Source organism: Paramormyrops kingsleyae, chromosome 22, assembly GCF_048594095.1.
Source record: "Paramormyrops kingsleyae isolate MSU_618 chromosome 22, PKINGS_0.4, whole genome shotgun sequence".
Classification (NCBI taxonomy): domain Eukaryota; kingdom Metazoa; phylum Chordata; class Actinopteri; order Osteoglossiformes; family Mormyridae; genus Paramormyrops; species Paramormyrops kingsleyae.
In genome coordinates this window covers 22,176,074-22,193,797 of record NC_132818.1, presented here as the reverse complement: position 1 = coordinate 22,193,797, position 17,724 = coordinate 22,176,074, and the positions used below count along the sequence as shown (strand labels likewise).

General features: G+C 46.6%; 2 protein-coding genes across 2 annotated transcripts in view; one reads left to right on the top strand and one right to left on the bottom strand.

The window, feature by feature from the left end:
- The first annotated feature begins 1,519 nt into the window (after positions 1–1,519).
- On the top strand, positions 1,520–15,835 carry LOC111856754 (Na(+)/H(+) exchange regulatory cofactor NHE-RF1-like). Its single transcript, XM_023836964.2, has 6 exons — positions 1,520–2,108; positions 12,142–12,312; positions 13,198–13,351; positions 13,816–13,859; positions 14,132–14,254; positions 14,377–15,835. The coding sequence occupies exons 1-6, from the start codon at positions 1,644–1,646 to the stop codon at positions 14,515–14,517; spliced, it is 1,098 nt and encodes a 365-aa protein (XP_023692732.1). The 5' UTR covers positions 1,520–1,643; the 3' UTR covers positions 14,518–15,835.
- LOC111856721 (caskin-2) overlaps positions 15,476–17,724 on the bottom strand; it is a 29,272-nt gene continuing 27,023 nt past the window's right edge. Inside the window, exon 22 of the mRNA XM_072705239.1 lies at positions 15,476–17,599. Within this exon, the coding sequence (XP_072561340.1) occupies positions 17,503–17,599 (97 nt within the window). The 3' untranslated portion in view covers positions 15,476–17,502. The remainder of the gene's footprint in view (positions 17,600–17,724) is intronic.

The following is a 17,724-nucleotide window of genomic DNA, read 5'->3' as shown; positions in this document are numbered from 1 at the left end:
ACCGTGCGAGGGGCAATGTGTCGAAGTTGGTTGACTAAATAATACTAATGCAATAAATGCGCGGTTGAATTACACGGTGTTGGGTCTTATAATTGTACTATGGAAGATTTATACGTTACAGTTTGTGATATATGAGAACATGGGATGGGGGGGATGGGGACACTGTGGCCAGCAGGGGGAGCCCATCCTGTGGTCTGTGTGGATCTCAATGCCCCAGTGCAGTGATGGGGACACTGTGCTGTAAACATGGTGCTGTCATTTGGCACCAAGCCAAATGAAACCACCATATATATATATATATATATATATATATATATATATATATACACACACACACACACATACCTTTCCTGTATTGCTTGTCCTATTTAGGGCAGCGGGGGATCCGGAGCCTATCATGGAGCCTACAGGTACAAGGTAGCGAAGAACCCAGGATGGGGCACCAACCCATCACAGGGCACAAAGCAGGGAAGAACCCAGGATGGGGCACCAACCCATCACAGGGCACAAAGCAGGGAAGAACCCAGGATGGGGCACCAACCCATCACAGGGCACAAAGCAGGGAAGAACCTAGGATGGGGTACCAACCCATCACAGGGCACAAAGCAGGGAAGAACCCAGGATGGGGCACCAACCCATCACAGGGCACAAAGCAGGGAAGAACCCAGGATGGGGCACCAACCCATCACAGGGCACAAAGCAGGGAAGAACCCAGGATGGGGCACCAACCCATCACAGGGCACAAAGCAGGGAAGAACCCAGGATGGGGCGCCAACCCATCACAGGGCACAAAGCAGGGAAGAACCCAGGATGGGGCGCCAACCCATCACAGGGCACAGTCACACGCCAGTCACTCACACATGCACACCTATGGGCAATGTAGTAACTCCAATGAGCCTCAGCATGTTTTTGGACTGTGGGGGGAAACCAGAGCACCTGGAGGAAACCACAGAAGAACACGGGGAGAACATGCAGACTCCACACACATGGAGCGTATAACCAACCCCTTCATCTGACAGAAGCCCAACGCAAGAGTTACCTTAGTGCACTTAAGATTCATGACAAAAAAAGCTGTTAAACATTTTTAGGAGCTACAAAACACTAAATCTATGAACACTTTTCACGGTTGTAACTTAAACTAAAATAGGGACTATTAGGTCAGTAGGATGCAGGTCTATCAGCGCCCTCTACTTTAAGTTATGGGTTCTGTGACAACCAAGCCATGTGACAACGGTACCTCCGCTACGGAGCAAATTAAGCGGCGATGAATTGCTCTGAACAAAAACTGCTAATAATCAGATGTTTAGCTTGATAACATCCACGCCCTGGCGTTACGGACTATTTAAGCCAAGAACCATCATATTACGAACACGTCTTCTTAAGCACCTTACTACATGTTCTTATCAGTACCTTAAAAATAGGCGGATTTGGAGAATGTCATCAACAGTATCTTTGCGTATACGGCTTATTCTGCGGTTTCGAAATAGGTAACAGGCCCATTTCAACAGTCCCTATGGGAGGAGCTTTATAAGCGACAAAGGCGTTCTTGCTGAAAGTGAATAGTGTCACTGACAGTACTTCTGAATACCCGTGTTTATCAGAAAGCGGATACTTTTTACTTTTAAATAGCTTGAACATTAAAAATGACCAGACCTCGGCCCAGACTATGCGTGTTAGAAAAAGGATCAGACGGCTACGGTTTCCATCTTCATGGGGAGAAGGGCAAGTCGGGGCAGTTCATTCGCCTCGTAGAACCGGACTCGCCGGCCGAAGCGTCGGGTCTTCGCGCAGGGGACCGGCTGGTGTTCGTCAACGGGGAGTGTGTGGAAGGGGACAGCCACCAGCAGGTCGTATCGCGCATACGAGCCACCGTGGGAAAGCTGGAACTCATCGTTGTGGACCAGGAGACGGAGGATGTGCTGATGGAACACAACTTGAAGTGCATGAAGGAGTATGTTACGGAAGGCATCCCCATTCCGAGCGATGCAGCCGCAAACGACGGCGGGGTAGAGGAGGGTGACATCGCCGCGGAACCTGCACCCACCCCGGCGCCGGAGGAGAACGGCGCATTCTTTCTGGAAAAGAAACTCAGCATCAGCTCTGATAAGGTAACCGATCGGAGGGTGCTTATTCACTCATTTATGCTTGTTGTTTAATAGCTTAAACATAAACCACGTGGTCTATGTATGCGGGGTGCTACACTGGGGGCCAAAATTGTGCAAACATTTACAATATTTAGAGATTGAACAGCTTTATTCAAGTGCTTCTCCAGTTACTTATTTAATTGTCCAATATATGATATTTGTAAATATTCTTTGAGTGTTTATAAACATTACAGGCAGTATTCGTGTAGTAATTTTTAAACCCTGATGCCGAAAATGCTGGGTGTTACCACAGTTTTGACCGCCAGTGAAATTGTTCTAAGTTCATTTGCCTCCAGCGAACATCCCGTGAAAACATATTTACTACTTAAATCATCTTAACAGATCTTGTTAGAGCTGCGGTCTGTTATTCGTTCCTCTGGGACCTGAGCACCTGCTACCCACGGTTTTACAAGGTCTGGTTTCAGGTTCTTATTCTCTCCCAAGCTGCACAAAACCGTTCGGTTCTATTCCTGTGGTAGGGAGACATTGTCGTTCTCCCACACTGGTGATGTGAATCAGATCTGAATCCTATTTTCTTGTCTTCCATTAATCACAGCTGGTTTTATCCACACATCTGTTTGTAGACTGTAGGCTGTGAGGCTGAACGCAGCTGTCCAGCCCAAGCTGAACTTAAGAGCTACGAGTGATAAGCTAAGGACATCTGTGACTTGGTTTAGTTGTTTTTCCAGTTTGAAAGCTAACAAATACTGTGTTTTGAATACTTTTGATTATATATTTTTTGTTGTCAGTGAGGTTAGACATAAAAGCTAAACTTCTGTGAGACTTAATTTTTTTTAAGGAATGGCAATAAAATGTAAAATACACCACCATAAAGTTTGCTTTGCTTTTGAGAAGAATGACTGAACTCTAAGTAAGTTCATTCTTTGTTGTTGCTGCTTTTTCCTGCTGCTCTGTGATGTTCTCTGGCCTGAATCCATCGCCTCACTCTCACCACAGCCCTGCACTGGAAAAGCACTTATGGAATGTGGATGGAAGGATGGAATTATCATTTGCAATAAATGTCATACCAGAGCTGCCAGAAAGACAGCTGTTTCTCTGGATTTCCTTTCAGTTTTCACAACATCCTCCTCCGACACCCATCAGACTAACAGCCTCATGCCCCTGATCTAGCGTTTATGCACAGCAGTACTGATGACATCCCAGCAGTGTGTGGCTCTCCGGAACACACCAAGAACCCAGGGGGGAAACAGCCAGGATGTTTACAGCCACTGCGGTCCATCTTGCGGGGCTGGCTTTAATGTCCCAGTCCATCTGATGTTTATGTCCTGTTTACATGTGTCAGAGGTCCTCCTCTGGGGAGGGCCCCCGTGGAGTGTGGCGTAAGGAGCCCCGAACACATGGAAGACATGCTTACGTACCCTCACAAAGCGAGGCGACGACACGTGGCAGAGCGCCGTAAATATTTATGGGTCTGACCCAAACACATGACAGATGTGGAGAGTCAGAACCTTCACCGCAACTCAGATGGAGGGCAGTAACCGGAACGCACGCATGCAGATCCACACGGCCAGGCAGTCGTCTGCTTGTCGTTGGTTCCCAATACATGCATTTCTCAGTCTTTCATGTCTATGAGAAGCAGACAGTTCATAAACCGAGTATCTGTCCATCTGTCGGTTTTGTTCAGAGATATTCTGGTTTCTGCCTTTCTTGGCCTGTCAACATATCGATATACAGTACAGAGGTGCAGATATTCAGTCAGTGAGGGGTTTATGACTTCTACGTGGATGCTGGTTTTAAGCATCATGTTAACTGCGAGGTGGCCTCTTTTTAATAGCGGGTGCTGTCCACCGGCGATGCAGATGTCAGAAGTTTGATACGTGACAGGGACGAGAACCTATGATGGGAAAAGAATGTTGTAACAGCACTAGAGGTTGTGGTGTCTGGGTGCGCTGCATAACTAAAACATAAATAAGCACAGAGTGTTTTTCACAGGTCACTGATACTCAGGCTACTTTTAGTAACGTATGCATGAAGCTGTTTCTATAAGTATGGCTCTCCGAAAAGAGAAGTGGGGAACTAACAAACAGCACAAATAGCAGCAGAAAAAGATGAAATCCTGCCCCATTGTGTTTTCTGTTCCCCAAGAATGTGCCCAGGATAACTCAAGAGCTGCCCTTTCCTCTGTGCCCTGGTGTGGGTTAGGCTCAGTCAGGAAAAGGGCGTGATGCAATGAGACCCGTGCAAAGATGATACAAACAGAACCACGTAGGGGTCCTCGAGTGACGGGGCGGACTGTATCCCGACGCCTGACAGATGTCTGTAAAACCTCTCGTCGATAATACTTTTACAGAAATATATACGTGTCGCTTCATCTAAGCCGCAGGAACCGAGTTCAGATTTCAGATGAGATTTTGGCCTTCTGCAGGAAGAGGAGGTTTATATGTTCGCCATCTTGTGAAGCTGACAGCCATTCGTCTTGTGAAGCTGACAGCCATTCGTCTTGTGAAGCTGACAGCCATTCGTCTTGTGAGGCAGACAGCCCTTCGTCTTGTCAGGCTGACAGCCCTTCGTCTTGTGAGGCTGACAGCCCTTCGTCTTGTCAGGCTGACAGCCCTTCGTCTTATGAGGCTGACAGCCCTTCGTCTTGTGAGGCTGACAGCCTTTCATCTTGTGAGGCTAACAGTCCTTCGTCTTGTGGTGTTTGGTGCGTTTTTTCACCTGGTAAACAAAACCAGCCCCAATCAGCTCTCCAGCCCCCAGGGGCCTGAGCGTAAGACGATGTGAGCACTTACGTTTGTAATCCCCTCTCAACAAGCCTCTGTGTTCGTAACTGACTGACAGAAGCTGGGGAACAGAGGCCTTCTGTGCAGGACGGGATCTGGCTTGGGCAGCCATCTCAGGTAGGAGAGAGTAGCACGCTTTCCACCCCGCGACCAAAAACCGGAATCCATAAAAGACACGGATGACGGCTGCCCACCTGAATGTTCAGTGTTACCTGATATCTCAGTGGCACCTGAATGGGGCCAGACCTTGCTGTGTCTCCCTTCTCGGCCCATGGGAACACATGGTCTCCAACAAGCTGTTTTTAAGACCCTGTTTACACAGCCCTTAAATGTGACCAAACTCGCACCAAAAAGGGAGTCATTCAGCAAATCCAAGGAATTTTAGCTGTTCCAGACCTAAAAATGTAATAACTGACATAAAAAGAGGAAATCCTCTTTGTGTTTCAGCTGGCTGTTTATATGAAGTAAAATCAGGTGGCAGTCATGTGACTCAGGCAAGTCCTGTCAGCTGGCCCCCTGCCAGGGCCTAAGCCTCCCTTCCGGAACTTTCTGGCCCTGCTAGAATCAAGGCCACGGGCCGTTTCCTCGGGTGGCGCCTATTGAAAAAGCCACTGACTTCCTGCTCTTTCCGTTATTCTTCCTGTGAGGTGACCCAGTTGTAGGACAGGTACAATGTCCAAGGTACCGATACCCGGGGGAGGGTAGAGATGTCAAAACCCAATTGGGTGTGGAAAAGGCCACCTTAGTGCCGCCCGCTCGACTCGAGGGGAACCTGCTTGTGTGTTTCCCATCTCAGTGCTACATGTTAAACTGTGTGTGTATCTGCCTGCCTGTGTGTGGGTGTGTGTATGTTTGTAATTATTACTTGTGGGGACCACATTTCATCACAATGTGATAAAAACCCCATCATTTTTACCTTGTGGGGACATTTTTTCTGTCTGGCAGACAGGCTGACAGACAGGCTGGCAGGCAGACAGACAGACAGGCTGGCAGACAGGCAGGCAGACAGACAGACAGACAGGTAGACAGACAGACAGGCTGGCAGACAGGCAGACAGACAGACAGGCTGGCAGACAGACAGGCAGGCAGACAGACAGACAGGCTGGCAGACAGACAGGCAGGCAGACAGACAGGCTGGCAGACAGACAGGCAGGCAGACAGGCAGGCAGATAGACAGGCTGGCAGGCAGATAGACAGGCTGGCAGGCAGGCAGACAGACAGGCTGGCAGACAGACAGGCTGGCAGACAGGCAGACAGACAGACAGACAGGCAGGCAGACAGACAGACAGACAGGCTGGCAGACAGACAGACAGACAGGCTGGCAGACAGACAGACAGGCTGGCAGACAGGCAGACAGACGGGCAGACAGACAGGCTGGCAGACAGACAGGCAGACAGACAGGCTGGCAGACAGACAGGCAGACAGACAGGCAGGCAGACAGACAGGCAGATAGACAGGCTGGCAGGCAGGCAGACAGACAGACAGGCTGGCAGACAGGCTGGCAGACAGACAGACAGACACTTTCAGTATCTGATGATACAGGTTCTGTCCTGTCACTTGGGCATACAATCACATAAGATCTCCTGCTGCATCACGCTGAACACCATCAAAACACAGCAAACCCACAGCCTGCTTAAACACACATAAGACCATGAGTCATTACTCAGATGATGCACGGGGCGAAATATTAGTTATGCCCTAATAATGATTAAGATGCAGCGGGTGGGAATATTATGTTTATCGCAGAGTTTCTGCCATTTGCTTTGCATAAGCCGACATGATGGTCTGCCGTAGTGGTCTGACTTCCGCTGGTAATGACAAGTGATTTAAACACTCTCACTGCGTTTTTTTTATTAATGGCAAAGACATAATCAGGTTTGATCCATGACCTGCTACATGAGCAGCAGTGCGATATCAAAGGCTCCATGAACCCAGCATATTAAAGAAGGGCAGCTGAGCTTGATGACGGAACATTATTTTGGATTCCAACCTGTTCAGCTCATTCCATGACATGAAGAAAATAGGCTTTCCTGTAATTATCCGATTAGTGAGTGAGTGAGAGTGTCTGACGAAAATTAGTGAGTGACTGATGAAAATTAGTGAGTGAGTGAAAAAGTGATTGAGTGACTGAGTAACAAAGATAAATTGGTGTATGGATGGACGGAGGAATGGATGAATGGATGGTTGGATGGATGGGGTGGTGTGCGGTTCCGTGGGTTAAGATGCCATATACATCTGCTAAATAAATAATAATGCATGTAAAAAATTAATATTTTGATTTGAGGCTAAGGTGTCGTACAGGTATAAGCCAGTAGATGGCACAGTGGCTAAGAGGCTTAAGCTGATTAGCTGTTGGTGTATTCTGAGTGAGGTATATACAACGAGATAGGCAGCATTCCACTAAATAAAGGTGAGGTGTTTACAGTAGGGCTGGTTGACATGCCAATATATGTTGTGTGACGATAGAAAAAACATTATTTTGTTGTATCACAAGTGACACTCTTTACAGCAATATTTGAAATATTTTGGACAATGCTTAGGTTTTGCGTGAGGCGATATCACTATCCAATCTGCAGCCACACGCGCACTAGGTCTCGCGTATGCATACACCGCGCAACATTTTACAGCACTGGCTGATCTTTACCGCGTGTGATCCAACAGTTTACAGTTTTCTATAAACCTTTGTATGCCTTGTATATTAAAATTCTATATTTTGTTACATACCTAACTGAAATTTTGCCCAAAGATTCTAAATAAAAGGAGAAAAATAATCAAATATGAATATGTAACTTTTATTTGTCAAGTATATAATTAAAAATGTAATGAGAACAGGCCTTTCCTTGTGGCCATTTTATATAAACTATTTATTAATTGAATTTACAGAAAATGTGCTATATCGTAATATATATCGTTATCGGGATGTGACGTGACCTATACCGGCATTCGAGATTTTGGTCATATTGCTTAGCTCTGGTATATAGCGTCTCCCTAACCCCCCCCCCCAAGGTTAGGGAATAGCAGAGCTATGCTGACATCTGTTTGTGCAGATGGGGGTGTCGTGCACAAGCTGCAAACTCAGTGGCGTTCAGTTAGCAAAGACGGGCGGAAGAGAATGAGAGAGCAGCCCCTCCCCCGCCCTGGGGGTGGCCGTGCGGTCAGCCTGCAAAGGCGCCATGGGAGGTGATGAGGTGGAGTTCACATGACCTTCAGAGCAGCTAACAGCTAGTCGGGAGGGGGGGGTCGGGGAGGGGGCTTTACCCGCTGGCATGTTCAAACCTCAGGGGCCAAAAGTGTTGAAGTGATTGACAGGAGGACAATATGGGGTCTGTGGTACATCTCTACTTGTTACTTCTGCTGAGGGAGTCCCAAGTGCAGCTTAGCAGGGGTGGGCGGGGGATCCAGGACCTCTGTCTGGAGGCCCGTGCCAGAGTTTGGTCACACCTGTATTGTTATAGAAGAACAAGCTTGCAGTGATAGCATAGTTAGCATGTTGCCGCGGCTGCCTGTGGTTTTCCGGCCTCCTCAACCCTGTCAGTGCTGTCGCCTTGGAAACAGTACTATTTAAGAAAGGAAATGCCAGCAGAGGAAGTCATCTCGGGGGGTTGTGCTGAGAAATAACACCAAGGGCCCATGAACACGCCGCGCTAACACACCTTTCAGCACAGTGAGAGCCACACGTGACCGTGGCGACCTGACATGGGTGCGGTCGCCACGGCGACTCCGCGCGCCCAGCTCTTGCCATCGGCATCTTTTTCGCCAAAAGCATTCGCTTTACAAGGAGAATTTCCAGGTTTATAAGAAGGCGATTTCATTTGTCTGCCGTGGGTTGCTTTAAGAAATACTCCTCTCTATTTCTCCGCTGAAAATCTGCGAGCTTTCCCGTCTCCGGTGGCTGAACCCAGACGGTCTGCCCCAGATCTGACATAATCTGACATAAACCGTGCCACACCAGCCCAGCAGGATCATATAATAATAGTAGTTTACAGAGATAATACATGAGTGTATCTAGAAACAGACAGTGTACTACGATGACCTACTGCAGGGCTTAGCCAGGCCTGTTCAAGGCATCTGGCAGAATGGGAGGGGTTTTGTTAGGATCTCCAAGTCAGCAAGAACATTATGATGATAATAAGCCCAACAAAGCAAAGAAGCAGGTTCCTGGTGTCATGTGACACACCAAGAGCCCCACCTCCACTAGGAGCTCCGTCCACCTCCCACTGACCGCGATTTATCTTCAATGTTCATCTTTCTTACTGTCAGACTCCCCTACCCCAGACCCAATCAAACGAGCCCGGATTAATGCAGTTCAAATGAGCTCCCCAGCATTAACTGGGCTACCAGCCAATCAGACACCTCTCTGAAGATGAGAGTTTGAATTAGGGCCAGAGCTAACTTTACAGATCCCGCAGTCAGCATGTTCTGGCAAGGAGGGGGAACTTAAAGAAACAGCACTTTGTTAATAAAGTTCAAAATGAGGCACAAAACAAAGAGACACATTCCAAACTGCACATAGACACACACCCAAACACATGCCAAGTCAGGCTGGTTCCCAAGTCCACAGTGCTGTCAGGACCAGGGTCATTGACTGCGATGACTCAGATGTCGAACTGTAATCACCACGAATGAGACCACAGACCAGAACAAAATCCAGTACAGTAAGCTATAGTCAATAACCCCAAGAACCATCTTTGACTCAAAACCAGAACAGACAGGATCGATCCAAATCAGGATGAGAAACAGCACAAATGAGTGAGGAGGAGCTGCGCAGAGTGACCTTCACTGAGTTAATGGATTGCTGATTTAACTGCAGTTAGGACTGCAGTATAAAAAAATGGCAGAGTTCCCTTTTGTTGAGGGATTTGCACTGGATGTGATACAGCAACACAGAAGTCAGGGAAGAGAGAAAAAATGCATGGAGTGGAATGCAGGAAATAGAACTCAGGAAATGGAACACAGGAAATGGAATACAGAATTTCACGAAGGTGGGGTAGAATATTGGCTTGGCTCCGAATAGCAAACGTGGGTTTTTGGAGGGTACAAATGAAAAACAACAGTATAGGTAGCTAGTTACCACAAAGCAAATAGAATTTTTAGTCATTCTGAAAACCAGCAATTTAGTAATTTACTAAGAACTAAAAAACAGAAACACTGGGATATTTACAGCACCTTTTGTCTGACAGTGATGCAGACCAGCTCTCCATCCTGAGAGAGGTTTACCCCAGACAGCATGCCGCAGACGTCCATGCTAGGTGACAGCAGATGCAAACCAGGAAAATTAAAATCATCAACAAGAAGACTAGATATATGTACCAATTCATATATACAGTAAAATATTGTTCAATTAGCTAAATTATGGTAAATGTAAAGCATGAAAATTTTCACATTTATTTCAAACAGCATTAAAAGTAACCAAACAACCAACAGTCAGTTCTCACACCAATAATGTGAATAAAATTAACCAGGGATGGAAAGACTCAACACCCCCGTCCATTCATCCCCCTGAAATAAACTCTGACTGATTAATTCCATCCAATATGTAGGAACATGGATATCACTTCCTAATCCTTTTTCCTGTGATGGTTAAAGTAATATGATATGATGCACAGGGACAAAGTAATTACCCCCCCACATCGCTATTGCCATCGCTTTCAGAGCGCTACAGTGCTACCTCCACCTTCTCCTGAATTGATAGGAGGGGGGAGTCGTTTTTAGACAGGGGGGCGATGTGCAAATAAACTCAAGGTCTATGAATTGTGGCATTTATACAATAGATGTTTTTTTTTCTAATTTTGATCAATTTGTGTTGGCCTTTTGTGAATCAGAGCTGATGTTGATTTATGAGGACTAGGGCAAAACGTGGCCAAAGGCCAAGTGTTTCTGTACTCTGTTAGAAAACACAGCCCCAGACATTAGTTAAGGGCATCTTCCTGTGGATGCACTCACTCCTCCACTCAACATCATTATCCTACAGATCTGCATTTGCAAGACTGATAAAGGAAGTTTTACTGGAAACCGACGCAACTACAATCTAGCTTAAGAAAGTCATGATTTTTTTGAGTAACTGTTACACCACACCAGTGTTACGCTAATTTTGCATGAACGCGATGCTCCGTTGCACACAGTCGTGCTGTTTCTCCATCGCTGCTTATCTGACAGACTCGCACGTTAAAACACTGCAGCATCTGCTTTTGTAATGGCACTTTTCCACCATCACCGAGAACAGAGCCGTACCCAAGTGGAACCACAACAAGACGGTCTTCCATTGTAAGTCAGCTGTACCCAAACTCGTAATCGCAGTGACATGGTCCAGCTTACTAGCAGGGCTGACTAAACAAGCTGCTTGCATCACCACCGCCTGATTTGGTGAAATGCAGGGAGATAAAGAGGAACCAGTGATCAGCATCGAAATGCATTGATTAGTATTATCACACATTGCAATGTATTGATGCATTCCCAATAACTCGGAACTTGAACATTTCCAGCTGCATACTTGAGAAAGTACTATAGAATAGCTAAACGGAGTGGATTCGTAATGCAAATTTATGCAAGCGAATGCTAATCCCATTCATGTTTGATGGTAACATAAGACGCCGATTATCACACACTTGTGCGCAGAAATTAGCACTTAGTAAATCAAGATGTACACTATTTGAACAGTAAATAAGCGCCTCTTCGGTTTTACATCGCTATCAGTCATGGAAACCGGCAACGCCTTTACAGAACCGAAGTGAGCTGGAATCACACGTAACTAGTCTCTCTTCGCAGCACAGCTCGGTTCTTATATGCAATAATTGTAAACAAGGACAGCTGAATCGGGGCGATCGGGGTGAGTTTGTGGTGCAGGAATGTAAACACAGAGCTTTGAGCTCTGCTGTCAGGTCAGAGGTGCTTTTCTTGGTACCTACTGGCTTGTTATAATGGGAGTCTGTCAGTCCTGGTGTCAGCAACTCGGGGGGGGGGTGTGGTTAGAAAGAAGCAGGGTTTGAAAATGGGGTTTCATTGGGTTTTCTTTTGGTTTTTTCCTGTATTTTTGCATCTTTCAGAAAAAAAATGAACCACTGGAACATTAACATACATTTTGCGATTCCTTCTCCATAGTTATCACACCAAATTTCTACATTATTTTCCACATTCTAAACATTTGCACTAACTGAAATTTCTATAGAAATCAGTGCAGTTCCCCCTGCCATAGAAAACTGTCAGTGTTCAGAACAATGATCTCACATTTCTGTGCCCCCCCCCCCACACCACAGGAGACCCAACAGGAGCTCCGACCTCGACTCTGTGTCATCGAGAAGGGGGCCACAGGCTACGGTTTCAACCTGCACAGCGAGAGGTCCAAGCCGGGCCAGTACATCAGGGCCGTGGATGACGACTCGCCCGCTCAGAGGTCTGGCCTTCGACCCAAGGACAGGATTGTTCAGGTGACCCCACCCAGCTGCTCATCACCTCTTTTCCCTATTACTTTATTACCAGCAGGCAATTTTGGACAGCAGGTGGGATAATGATTAAAGGCCTCTACAAGTAAACAACCATTAAGGTGATTTAACATGATTTAATGCAGCCGCTGCATCCTTCAGCTTAACCGGTGGTGAAGGGGACTACGAACTTTCAGCTCAGTTTGGGTGACAGCATCAGATATTCTGGCAGATATTAGCACCCGAGCCAATTTTGGTATTTTCCACTTGTATCATATTCTCTCTATAATATACAAGTTTCCACGCGGTTTTGTGGTTTGACCAGCGGTCAGCAGGCCCAGGAAGTGGCTGTCAGGGAGATGTTTGCTTTGCCGAATTATGGTCAAAATGACAACTCTTAGCACGCCTGCAGCGTATTTGTGTTCGTTAATGATGGAGGATCTACATGAGAGCCCAGCTTGCAAACAGAATGCATTATGGGAATGTGCCCCCTTTTATGTGCCATTGGCTGCTAGGCCTGCTGTAGCCCTGCGGACTAGCTGAGAGCATCCACATATTTGTGTGACACAAATAGATACAGGATTTCCTCCTTGGATCTGCAGGAAGGCACACTGATAATGCAGCGAGCCAAATCCAACCAGGGATGAAACGTCTGTTGTCTTGAGAAGAACAATATAGATGGCAGATAAGGAGTTAGGGTTGTGGGCCGACCTCGAGAAAAGTTCACTTCCCTGTCATCTAATCACAGCGACACCAAGGTACCCTAAGTAAAGGGTGTTCCCGATTTACCACACATGTTGGTTTTTGAAGATGAAACTTAGGGAGTTCTGTTGACATGTCCTTTGCATGTGTTGCATGTGTGTCTCACCGGCATCCTCATGCGTGTTTCAGGTCAACGGCGACCCCGTGAATGGGAAGCAGCATGGCGACGTGGTGGAAGCCATCAGATCCGGCGGCGAGAATACAGCGCTGCTCGTGGTGGACCCAGAGACGGATGCCTTCTTCAAGAGGTGCCAGGTGACCCCTACAGAGGAACACCTCACAGGTGAGACCCGCTCTCAGGCTCTTACCAGCATGACAGAACTGAGGCCTGAATTTTAACAGAGAAGTCAATAGGTGTATGAATGTAGGATGGGGTAGGGTCTTCTGAAAAACATCACGTTGACGTGGCAATGCGTGCCGGTGTATCTAAGCAGGATATCATGCTGCTGGTTCGATTTAAAGAAACACAGACGCTTCCCAGGGTGAGGATAGGTGCAAGGATACCTTAGAATATGCTTAAATCTGGGCAAAGTTGACCTCACTGAGGCTGCGGAGATAGAAAGCCACTATGTGATTGGTTTAAATCCCAGAGATACTTGGTGGCAGTTGGTCAATGCAAAACGAGCAAGTTCTATGTAGACCTGACTAGAGGAGGTGATAGACTTTACTTACAGAGCATCAAAGCAAATTGCTATAAAAGAAATGAGGAATCTGGAATTAACTTGTGGCCTACCTGTCCACGTACAGGCCCTTTGCCCGAACCCATTGCCAATGGAGATTTGGAGAACAAGGTAAGACTAACTGCGCCTGTCACTGCTATGGAAGGTAATGCAACTCTAGGTGTGCAGATCTATGTACAAACCGCTAGATGTGCATATCTGTCTATGCAGATCTATGTATCTCTGTAGACACCATTAATCAGGCCTAAGTCATTAAGAGCTCAAATGGACAGAAAGCCTGTTCACATATAGCCAAGAGGTCCTGAGCACCAAGGTTAAGAAACGTTGTACTAAGAGCCTCGCCAGCTTCCCACAGCCTGTTCAAGGTCCTCTCCCCTCTACAGATCAACAACGACGAGACCGAAGACGCGAATTCGGACGAGGTCAAGGTACCCGTCAGCCCCACCCTCTCCAGCTCCTCATCCGAAGCCTCTCTGACAGCCCCACCCGCCACTCCGCCCCCAGAGGTCAGCTCTTGCAAACGGGGTCCTTGGGGTTTCAAGCCATAAGGCAAAGTGACATCTGTCCTCTGTTTTCACCATCCCTCTTTCTCTCCTCCCTCCTCCTCCATCTGCCTTTGTGGGGATAGGCTACGGAGCCCCCCTCCGAGGAGGCGGAACTGAGCGCAGGCAAGTCCCTACAACTGGCCCGGGAGCGAGCGCATCAGAAGCGCAGGAAGGCGCCCCCTATGGACTGGAGCAAGAAGCACGAGCTGTTTCACAATCTGTAGAACCACCCCCCCACACAGACACATACACCCACATACAAACATGCTGGACAGATGACCTTTACTTTTATTTACAACTGTGGGTTTGTCTTTTATTCAGACCAACTCATCACTCAAATTTAGGGACAGCTGCTCTGGATTAAGTTTCATACAGAACTTCTGAGAGAAGCATTACAATAAATACAATTAACTATATTCCGTACACATGGGGCATGCACTATCTTCCACCCCCTTACCCTGGGGTTTCAATATAGGGCTTGGGGGGGGGCATATTTTATAATGGGGGACCACCACCCCCACCCCCACAGCAATTTTTTTTGCTAGAATTTAAAAATGCTGTCATATTACCATAATACGCCCCCCGAAGGACATTACAGGTTTATTTGAACCGTCTTCTTGCATCTATCATTCGATGTATAAATTGAACATAAGTCAGAGGAAACTGAAGCAGGATGTGGTCAGACAGAGTGGGGGGTGACGAGCAAAGCAGCCTGTTTCACTGCTGCTGATCAGGGCTTAGTAGTGTGTCTGCATGCCTGTGCATCAGGCTTCTAACATACATGGGGGAACTCAATGGACAGATAGAGTGAGTGTGACAGAGTGTGTATTTGTGGGTTTAAGTAAATGTGCCTTATTGTGGTAAGACCAATCTCTCCTGTGCAAAGAAACATGTTATTATTTGATTGAGTCAAATGGCAGATGATGTGTGTGTGTGTGTGTGTGTGTGTGTGTGTGTGTGTGTATGATTGGTGTGAACATGTAACCTATTACAAGCCAGGAGACACACACACACGCGTGGTAGACTGGGTTGTCTTGTGATCCAGGCACCTGTAATTTAATTGTAATTAAGGTTTTAAAAACTATTATTCTTTACCTTATGTTTTACTGTTTTTGTTTTTTTGTGTTTTTTTGCTTTTTTTTGGTCCATATGATTCCATCCAAAACCAAACCCATTCCCCCATTGGTCCATATGATTCCATCCAAAACCAAACCCATTCCCCCATTGTGGCCGGAATTAACTTTTGCCATATTAGCTGGTGCTTCCAGAAACCAAACCTGCTCCAGATACTGAATCTCCCCCACGAACCCTTCATGTCATTATTGATTTTATTTAACATCCGTTTCCCTTCTTTTGCCGCTTATATCTACGCGTCACATGTCATCTGTAGGACACAGGTGAGACTGCTCGCCAAAGCGCACCCCCCCACCCCCTTCATTGTCAGGGAGAGGTTGAGCCACCAGTGACACACTCTCAACACGCCGCTTGTGTGCTCTTCCATGGAATGGGCTGCTTTTATAAAATAAAAATACTGTTTTTGCACCCGTCTGTGTCACTCACAACTTTACTTATCTGCTATTTTGTATTTGTTCTTGTGTTAAATCACAGAAATGCCCCAATTGTCAGTGTCAGTCATATCCTACATAGTTTCGGTATTAGTATTTGCCCTGTGACCGTAATCAGAGACGCAAAGGTTTTTCTGTTTGACTGTTCAACTTGAAACAAACCTGAACAACTGAGTGAAGCTACAGAACGAAGAACCCACAACGCAGAACCGTATCCTGATCCGCAGGCAGTCGACACTGAACACTGAACCCAAACTGTGACCCCATTGGCGATTATCGGTACTTGAACAGGACACTGTCAGTACTGTACCGCCATTCGCACACAAGCAGCTGGGAACCACACACAATATACCACGATACAGCACTGTATGCATCAGCAGCACATTTACAGGGGGTGATGCAGCATTAGCAATTATACATTTCACAGTAAAAAAAAAAAAATCCAAACCTTATTAAGTTCTAATTTGGAAATAATAAAGGATACGAGGATCTTGGAATACTGATGTCTGTGTGCAAGGAAAGGGAAGCCTTACTTAATTAGCATTGTGCTAACAGTTTCCATATTTGTTATCGTATACCAGAAGCGATTCATCTCCAAAGGCAGCTGTATAGCTCACAATATGAACATTTTAAAAGATGTAACAGCATTTCTGATTTTATACTGACTGCTGAAATGAGTATTATATTAGTTATGAAACAGTACAACTCATAGTGACGATGTAGTATGTATGCTTAACGTTAACAGACAATACATTGTAATTTATTTTTCAAAAGCAAATAAATAGTCTAAAAATTCCGGACCTAAATGCATCTTCTCCCTAAAATAAAAATAGAATTCGCCAGCAGTCATAGATGCAGTGTCTCTTTTCTCAGAACAGAAGTTGCCGGAATGTAATAGGGGAATTTCTCTCTGAATCAGCTCAGAGCGGCGGAAGCAGTTCTTCTGTAAAGCCATGATGTAACTAAACTGTTCAGAAGATCTGCTGCTTGGAGGAAAACACACCATTGTAAAAAACGCCATTGTCAGTTTCTTAGCCTGCTGATGCAGCGTACAGTTTAATACTGTCATTTATATAAACAAATACTTACAGGAGTGATTTGGGTTAAGTGCTTTACTCTAAGGTACAACAGCAAGAACCCTGCTGGAATTTGAGGCAGTGACTTTTCCAGTCGAATTCCCTAACCGCCACTGTCCCTACGGGAAACAGTGGAGATGGGCTTCCTGTCTTTACTCCTTCCTGTCGTCTGGTTTGCCCCATGGCCCAGTCACATAGAGGTACCATGTAATGGGGATTAGGCGGCACTGGCTGAAGGAAAACAATGCTTGATGAACAATGATTAAAAGAAAATAAGCAAACGTGACAGGAGATACGTCTGCCACAGTGTCTTGCGGCGGGGGTGCCTTCAGCGGTCACATCACTTCCTGTTAAGTCGTGGAAAATACCAGCAAGGGGGGCTCACATTTCCTTTCCTGTTCCTTTTCCCATGATGCACCCTGTCACTGCTTCCTTGTATGACTGTCACAGACCAGCTTCTTCGATAGCTGGAGGATGGGGACCGTGTGCTTCCCAGAGGCACTCGCAGAAGGTGCCGTCCAGCCGCGCTTGGCTCTACCTGAATGGGCCAGGGGTTGGGGGGCGGAGGTCAGTCCAGCATAGCGTCCAGCTGGTCGGCAAGGTCGTCGAACATGTTGCCAATGTCGTTGAGGATGGTCCCGGCAGATTCCACGGCGTCGTCCCCGCTGTGATGCAGGAGGGAGGGGATAACGTTTGCCGTTAGTCACATATGGGTGCATGTCTCCTTTAGGAATGACCAGCTCGCTCTAAGCATCCTAATCATTCTGCAGGTGAAGGAGTGTATGAGTGT

Coding starts and splice junctions, on each gene's coding strand:
- LOC111856754 (XM_023836964.2), top strand. CDS start 1,644: ATGACCAGACCTCGGCCCAGACTATGCGTGTTAGAAAAAGGATCAGAC. Junction 2,109..12,141: donor TCAGCATCAGCTCTGATAAG/GTAACCGATCGG, acceptor CCCACACCACAG/GAGACCCAACAGGAGCTCCG. Junction 13,352..13,815: donor TACAGAGGAACACCTCACAG/GTGAGACCCGCT, acceptor GTCCACGTACAG/GCCCTTTGCCCGAACCCATT.